The sequence below is a fragment of the Myotis nattereri genome, assembly GCF_964212035.1.
Source record: "Myotis nattereri genome assembly, contig: HAP1_SCAFFOLD_220, whole genome shotgun sequence".
Taxonomy (NCBI): Eukaryota; Metazoa; Chordata; class Mammalia; order Chiroptera; family Vespertilionidae; genus Myotis; species Myotis nattereri.
Window position 1 is genome coordinate 37,522 of NW_027669576.1, and position 8,261 is coordinate 45,782.

Consider the following 8,261-nt stretch of genomic DNA (forward strand, 5'->3'; position numbering starts at 1 on the left):
GGTTAAATGGGAAAGAACTGAAGTCAGCTAGTCCTATTTACACTTGACTGGATTTAGCCTTTGTCTGAACTTTGGACAGTTAATTCATTACCTTATGATGTGGTATTTTCCTAAGTTATCTCTAAGTTTTATGAAAATCTTTTATCTTTAGCCTTAATTTTATTATCCTTTCCCGGTCTAAAATCTTCCACTTATAGTTTTGGGATTCCTTTGTCAACCATGGGTTATCATAATGCCCAGCTTAAGGTATTTATCATATAATATAAATTAACATCTTTTTAGATATCTAGAAGAGTATGTTATATACTATCCTTGGGAGAATTTAGAAAATAGTTACTCAAATAATGTTTGGGTTGCATGGGTCAAATGAGAAACAGATTGAAAGGCTTAAGGTTCTATCATTTACTAGCTGTATAACCTTGGAAAGTTTACTTCATCTCTTTGTGCCTGTTTCTCAGCAAAAAGGAAAAAAAGTATAATACCTCTCTTATGGGCTGTTGTAAGAATTAAATGACATATATAAAGCTCCATAAAGGCAGAGACCTTATCTATCTTGTTCATAACTTTATTCTAAGTGCCTAGCACAGGTAGTAACAGGCACAGCATTAAGTTCTCAATGAACAGCCCAATAAACACTGAATAAAAGCCCTTAGCACACTGCCTTGCACATAGTACTCAATAAAAGGCAGCTATTACTATTCTCTCATTTTTCCTAGACCTGGTTGTCTGACCTTACTATATTAATCACCCTCTTACGGAAGCTCCCTGGTTTATCAACATTTCCCTTAAGATGTAGTTCTGACAATTCAGTTCTGTGTGGTGTGTGGTAATTTAGCTGTTTGAAGAGTCCACTGGGAAAAAGCTAGTCTACTTGCTTGCATAAAGAGTTGGCTCTTATAAAACCCACTCTCTCCCATTACCATCCTTTAAACCTTGAGAAACGTGTGGTTAGGAAACAAAACCATTAGCCAATAAGGAGTAACCAGCCCAGTAAGAGAACACCATAGCGTAATGTTAGGGAAGGCCATCACCACCAGGGCTTATTGTCACTGCACCTAATCAACAGCCTAGTGTGCACACTACCTATGGATTCATTAGGCTCTCCATCTAGAGCAGTGGCTCTCAACCTTGGCTGCACATTAGAATCACCTGGGATTTAAAATCCTGATTTCTGGGCCTCATCCTCCGGAAATTCTGTATCTTTGTTATGGGGTGGGGCCACCTTAGTAACAAACAGAATTTCTGGAGGATGAGGCCCAGAAATGAGGATTTTAAAAAGATTCCCTGGTGATTCTAATGTGCAGCCAAGGTTGAGAACCACTGGTCTAGAGTAAGATTCTCCATGGCAGGACTGGGTCAAGTCCACCACATGCTTATCAAAGAGATCTTCGTATGCTGTGGGATGGCTGAATGAGCACCGGCAAACAAGAAAGCCCAAGGAAGATGCCAAGTAGGTGAACAGCTTCCTAACAGAGGCTGTAAGACCAATGTCAGTAATTTCGGGACAACGGGTTCTGACCAAGGAAACTGGGATTCGATACGTATGTTAAAATGACAAATATAAGTGCAAAAAATTCATGTGGAGCTTTTGGCAAAGAAATGTAAACGGATTTAATAATTTGAGAGTTTCGAGGTTTAAGGGCTTGCTTTTGTTTTTAGCATGGTTGAGATGCAAGTTTGTAAATATTCCTTAAGATGATGAAGGAGGTGTGCAGGAGGCAGCTGGTCGATGTTTCTCTTTCATCGACGTTTCTGACTATCCCTCTCCCTTCCTCTCTGTAAAAAATCAATAAAATATATTTTTAAAAAAAAACTTAAAAAAAAAAAAGATAATGAAGGGAGATGGGAGAGGGTAAAAGCCAGGGGCAAGATAATAGGATTATTGGGCCGTGAGGGCGGGAGGGCGGGGCGAAGATAAGCAGAGTCATAAACTGACGCATTTCCTTTTCGCCCACAGAAGTAAAGGCGGGGGGAATCGTGAGGAAAGGCTCGATTCCAAGCCTCACAGGAGGGTTCTCTGCCAGGGAAGGGAGTTATGGCTGCGGAGAGAGGTGTGGGGCCACTGGGGCGATGGCGTGCACGGGGGGTGAACACAAGGGCTGCTGACCTTGGGAAGGCTGTTCCCATTAGCTCAGTTTTAGGACTAAGAAAACAATCTTCTACCTCCTCCTCGAACTAATCATTTTCGCGGCGTAAACCCGTCTGAATTCAGCAATAATATCTTCCCTGTGCGAGGCGACAGTAAGACTCGCCCGTGTTTTTATATTCCCCTTGGAAATAAGGTTACGGTTGCACCGAGAAAGCATTTTAAGAGGCCTGTTCACACGCTAATTGAGGGCGGGCGGTGTGAGACCCCCCAAGAGGGACCCTCACTCTGTCCCATAGATTGACGGCGACCCCAATCATCCGCAGGAGACGTCACTTGATGCAAACTGCAAGAGGCTTTATTCCAGCGCGCTGGGGCTCAACTCGTACTCATGCAGGAGCAGAGGAGTTGGGCGCCCAGCAAGGGGTCTTTCAGCTATTTATATGCAAAAATCATACATTAGGGAGGGGTTGCATGCAGGAGGGTAAGAACAAAGAAATTTCAAAGGGTCTGGTTTGTGTCTTGATAGGGATAGGGCATTCCTGCCAGGTGTTTTTACAACTTGTTTATCTCAAGGTTGATTGAAGCCTTGTTTACTCAGCCTGCCCTTTGTTGGGGCTATCTCCTGGAGGAGCAGCCTTGAGAGGGTGTCACTCCCTTTTGTTCCTATCTCTAGTGGGGGAAGCCTAGGGAGTTGAGATGAAACAGGCAGCTAGGCCTGGCAGCTGGGCCTGTGCAGTTTGTAACATTCTTTCAGCGGTACGCGTTTTAAGGCGAAACGCGGGCCGCGGTCACAGCCGCAGAGTCACAGTCCCGCGCCGGGGGCCGGGTACGGGGAGAACCTGGCCGCGCGGCCCCGGCGCCGCCCGTCCGGGTCCCTTCCCTTCACGGAGCGCGGCGGGCCCCAGCCGCTGCCAGTCGCCCGACGTCTCTCGGGCCGGGCGCCCGACTGGGTCGCAGGCCGAAGGGGAGGTCCCGGGTGGGTCGCCCCGGGCCTGGCCACGAGGGCGCTGTCTCCAAAGACCGTCGCCAGCGCTGACGCCGGCGGGCTGAGGCCGCCGCGGGGAGCGCGCCAGGCCACCGTGTTCCGTCGGTCGCCGGCGCACAGGGACACGTCGTTCAGGGCCATCTTCAAAGCGGCCGCGGTGGCCGCCTCACGCCCCTCGGTTCGTCCAGGGAGGCCGCCGCGCTCCGCGGGTCAGTCCAGCCCGAGTCGGAAGCGGAGACCGCCCGCTCCGCGAGCCATCCCGGGAGCCGCGGCCTTCAATGAGCGCTCCCGTCGCGAGCATGCGCACTCCGTCAGCGCACGTCGACGCAGGCGGGAGCGAGCGTAGCTGACGTTTACGTGGGCGACGCCTGGCTGCGCGAGGACGTGGACTTTGGAGCGTGCGCAGTGGGAGCGTCGGCGACGACCCCTCGGCCACGCACGGGAGGGGGCGACGCCGAGATGGGGGCGGCGGAGGCGGACTGCACTCTCTTTGTGGGCAACCTAGAAACTAAAGTGACCGAGGAGCTCCTTTTCGAGCTTTTCCACCAGGTAAACGGGCGGGACCGGCCTTCTTCCGTTTTCCGCTGGCGTAGGGCCGGCCCCCGCGGCTCCCCGCTTTCGCGCCAGCTGGGCTGTCGGGCCGAGCACCCTACCGGTGGGCCGGGCACCCTGCCGGTGGGCCGGGCACCCTGCCGGTGGGCCGGGCACCCTGCCGGTGGGCCGCCTGCGGCGTCGGCGGGCGTCCCTCACTGAGCGAACCCTCGTTGGTTCTCGCGGGAGTGAGGCCTGACGGTGGTGGAAGGACCCTCAGTAACGCGTTTCCGGGGCCAACGCTCGGGGGTCTCAGGGAGGTAATAATACACATGGGTTCTCTCCGGAGCAGTGTTGTTGTTTTAAATTAGTTTTTAAATCACAGTTGACAAACAATACTATATTAGTTGGAGGTGTACAGCACCGTGATTAGACATTTATAGAGAACAGTGTTTTTCCTGTTCGCTCTTTTCTCGTCTTCCCCGTAAGACACGGTCTTTGGTTTGTCTGGCAAATTACCCTTCAGTTTCCTTGTCAGTCTGTCTTTTCCACTCGGTTTCTTATAAAATTGCGGCATTAAGATATTTAAAATAGAGGCATAAGTGCTCCCTGGAAAAGTAGCATTGTGGTGTTTCTGTGTTAAAAAGTGTTAAAAATATGCAGGATCCTGTTCCCTCCGGCCGCTGTAAGTTTGGTGAAGCTGAACTTCCGTCCAAAGAAGCTGCCGTGGTAAACACTGATTTCCGCAGATAAACACCGATTTCCGCGGAGGGGACGCCGCTGGTTGTCGGGCACCTCCTTACAGTGGAAAAGTGCCGAGAAATGTAAATTCAGTGATCCTGTCGCTAGTTCCTCAAGGTCCCCCCACCCCAAATAAATTAATCTTCGCAATGTGTCTGTAGGAGCTTTATTCCAGTCGAGACGGAGATCTGTGGGTGTCTGCTAGTTAAGAGTTCCTGTTTGCATTTCTTTTGTTTTTAATCTTGTAACATTTAACTGTTCTCCTGGAAATTGCGTTATTTAAGTTGTAAACTCTTTTTTTGTCTATAGGCGGGGCCAGTAATAAAAGTGAAAATCCCAAAAGATAAGGATGGTAAACCCAAGCAGTTTGCATTTGTGAATTTCAAACATGAAGTGTCTGTTCCTTATGCAATGAATCTACTTAATGGAATAAAACTTTTTGGAAGGCCCATCAAAATTCAGTTTAGATCAGGTAACTCACTCTTCAGTTGCAGCACGAAGATATTTAAATCGGTGTTGTTTGGGGAGAGGGATTATTTGCTGCTTTGGCTTTTTTTAAATTTTATTCAGTTTTAAAAAACGTTTATGGATGACAATAACTTTAAGCTTTGTGGGTAACACTGACAACATGGATTTTAAAAGTTGTAATTTAAGAAAGTTTAAAATTTCAGCTTGGGTTCGTTAACAGAACATAAACTTTATTGTTAGAAAGACTTGGGTCTTGGGTCCATGCTCTGAAAGAAACAAGAATTATTTTCTGAAATGCTTTTCAGAGAGAGAGTGGAAGGAAGGAAGGTGGGGGGGGGGGGGGGGGGAGAAAAACAGCCATGTGAGAGACACATCCATCGGTTGCCTCTCTACCAAGCCCCAGTAGCGGCTCAGGAATCGAACCCGGGTCCACGTCCTTGACCCATTGCCGCATGGGCGACGCTCAAACCACGGAGCACACCCGCCAGGTGAAAATACTTTTCCGGTTGCTTTATAACTTACTTTTATAAATTTTGATTCTTGATCATGTGGGAATGAAACTTTGCATGTGTTCAGTCTTACAATTTAGTGTGAGGATCAGAATATTACGATAGAGAATATCCAGAGTGGATATTTATACACCAGATATTCCCTCATTTGGGACTGTTTGTTTTGGATATGTCTGCTGATGAACATTTAGAATTTTCACTCTGATGAAACTCTAAAGCAGTCTGTTAAAATTTGAGGCTTTTAGCTTATGTCTACCTTTTTGGAGTGATTTGGGGTGGGAGAGACAAAAATTCCAACTAAATTTTCTATCAAGAAGAATTTCTCAAATTATTTTATTTTAGGAAGTAGCCATGCCTCACAGGATGTTAGTTTGTCATATTCCCAGCATCATGTTGGAAATTCAAGCCCTACCTCCACATCTCCTAACAGGTAATATTTCTCACCTATTGTTAAAGCCTTTATCCGGAATTTTCTTAGGTCGTGATCTCAGAATGCATGTTTGGTTTTCTTTTTAATGTTCCTATCTCTTTATTGTGCTATATTATTTGCTATGTTGGATTATAGTTATTTATATATCTATTCTAAGGGGACTGTAGATATATAAATTATATATAATATCCTTAAAACAGATATATATATATATATATATATATATAAACTATATTTATGTTCCCTTGTAAAGACATACCCACACTCAAATATACATCTATATAACAAAATTTCTCAAAATATTACTTATACTTACTACTTGCGATGTACTCAATTTACATTTTACTTTATCTTTTAAAATTTAAATTAGTTTATACCACTAATTGGTTACTTGCAGTTTAAAAATACGTGTCAGTAAATAGGCTATTGGACTAAGAGTTCATGGAGTTGTATTCTAGGTCTGCCTCTACGAATTGTGTAATCTTGACCAGGCTCATTTCTCTGCTCCTATCCTTCCATTTGTAAGGAAAAGAAGTTGAATTAAATGATCTCTAAAATGCCTTCCAGCTCCTGGGGGTTAGGAAAGGTATCATATTTATATTTACTTAAATAATTTTATTGGCTTTGGGGAGGCAGAAATTTTACCAGGGACAGTTTTTTCCATAGAGCTATTCATCTATCATATGGGCTTTATTCAAGAAAGAGTTAACAAATACCTGTCATGTGTCATATTCTTTACCAAGTTTTTTGCATTTATTATCTCCTTTATGTTTCACAGTAGTTTTATGAGGTCGGGATATTTATTACCTCTTCCTTGTCTATGAAGAAAATGAGGATTGGAGGTTAACTTGTTTAAGTCTGAACTGCTCTTAAGTTGTGGGCCAGGAGTCAAACCCAGGCAGGATGATCACGCCCAGACTATGCTGTGCTGCCTAGTGGAGCTAAAGTCTAGATGAAGACACATAATATATGTATTTTGTGACTACCCATGTAATTACTCATAATTAGTTCTCTAAAAAAGGAGTAGAGCCCTGTCTGGTTTGGCTCAGTGGAGAGAGTGTTGGCCTGCGGACTGAAAGGTCCCAGGTTCGATTCCAGTCAAGGAATGTACCTTGGTTGCGGGCACATCCTCAGTGTGGGGTGTGCAGGAGGCAGCTGATCGATGTTTCTCTCTCATCGATATTTCTAACTCTCTATCCCTCTCCCTTCCTCTCTGTAAAAAATCAATAAAATATATATATATATTTTAAAAAAGGAGTAGAAAGTGCTTGGAGAAAGTTGTAATAAGGGAAGATGATATAAATGACTGAGGACCTGAAAGAGGACAATGTACTGAGATCTGATGAGTGAAAAATGGAGAGTAGATGATATTGGAGAAGTACATGGAGGCTCGATGATACAGTCTTTCTTATAACCTATAATTTGGATTTTGTGATTTTTACCTTAAAAACCATAGGAAGACGTTGAAATGTTTTTTGTAGGATAGTAATAGGAATAGGTTTTTTTATTTTATTTTAGATTTCTATTTTAAAGAGTTGTTTGGTTGCAATGGGAAAATGGATTGGAGGGACAGAGGTGAAAATAGACCAATTAAAAAGCTATTGGTAGCAAGATAGGGAAGTTCTTGGGGCGAGGTTGGTTTGGATTTGAGTAATGCCAAGAGCTGGAGAGAAATGGATAGATATGAAAAGATCTTGGAAGAGGAACTTGTAAGAAAATAGCAGTGTAAAAAAAGTACCTCTTTGTGTCCTTTCTTGCCTGCTGAAGTTGTCTTTAGATACTTCTCAATACAGTTGGAATTCAAAACATCTCTGCCCACTTTTAGAACCTTCAAAGGTATTTTAGGTGGAGAAAAAAAGAGCTTTTAGCCTCCTTAGAATTTTTTTGGGGGGTGTGGGGGGGTGGAGAGATATGTAAGTACTTTACTCTTCATCAAAGGCTAGAGTGTACATTATTTTTATATTGTTATAAAATTATACACTTCACCCACTTAGCATACAGATATATAACTGATTTAAGAAAACTCAAAAAGATCTAAACTATAAGACAAATAAGTTGGTGGTTTGATTCCAAAGACATGTTTTAAAATACAGTTAATCTAAATGAGGTTTAAAATACAGTTAATCTAAGCAAGTTATTTCTTCAGGAAGTGAGGGATAAAGTATAAGCCCTTAAAATTCTTACTCCCCAAAACCTGTTGCTCTCTCCTGTCTCAGTCTGTCTACTTAATTGCTTAAATATCTAGATTTTTATTTTCTTCTGTTTCCCTCATCTGTCATATCTAATTGATCAAACCTGTTTCTTTTGTTGTTAATCCTCACCTGAGGATTTCTTTTTGGGTTGCAAGGGTGAGGGGAGAGAGAGAGAAACATCAATGTGAGAGAGACACATCAGTTGGTTGCCTCCAACACGCACCCTGACCAGTGTTGGGGATCAAACCACACCTTTCAGTTTGCAGGCTGGTGTTCTAACCACCGACCCACACTGGCCAGGGCACCATCAGATCTT

At 44.1% G+C, this 8,261-nt stretch overlaps 1 protein-coding gene across 1 annotated transcript; it reads left to right on the plus strand.

Annotated features, from left to right (window-relative positions):
* Positions 1 to 2,428: 2,428 nt before the first annotated feature.
* On the plus strand, positions 2,429 to 5,757 carry LOC308512599 (RNA-binding protein 7; the record flags this gene model as incomplete). The annotated part of the gene is made up of 3 exons (XM_081115512.1): positions 2,429 to 3,623; positions 4,656 to 4,818; positions 5,666 to 5,757. Exons 1-3 carry the CDS (start codon positions 3,534 to 3,536, stop codon positions 5,755 to 5,757), a joined length of 345 nt encoding a protein of 114 aa, XP_080971638.1. The 5' UTR covers positions 2,429 to 3,533.
* Positions 5,758 to 8,261: the final 2,504 nt, after the last annotated feature.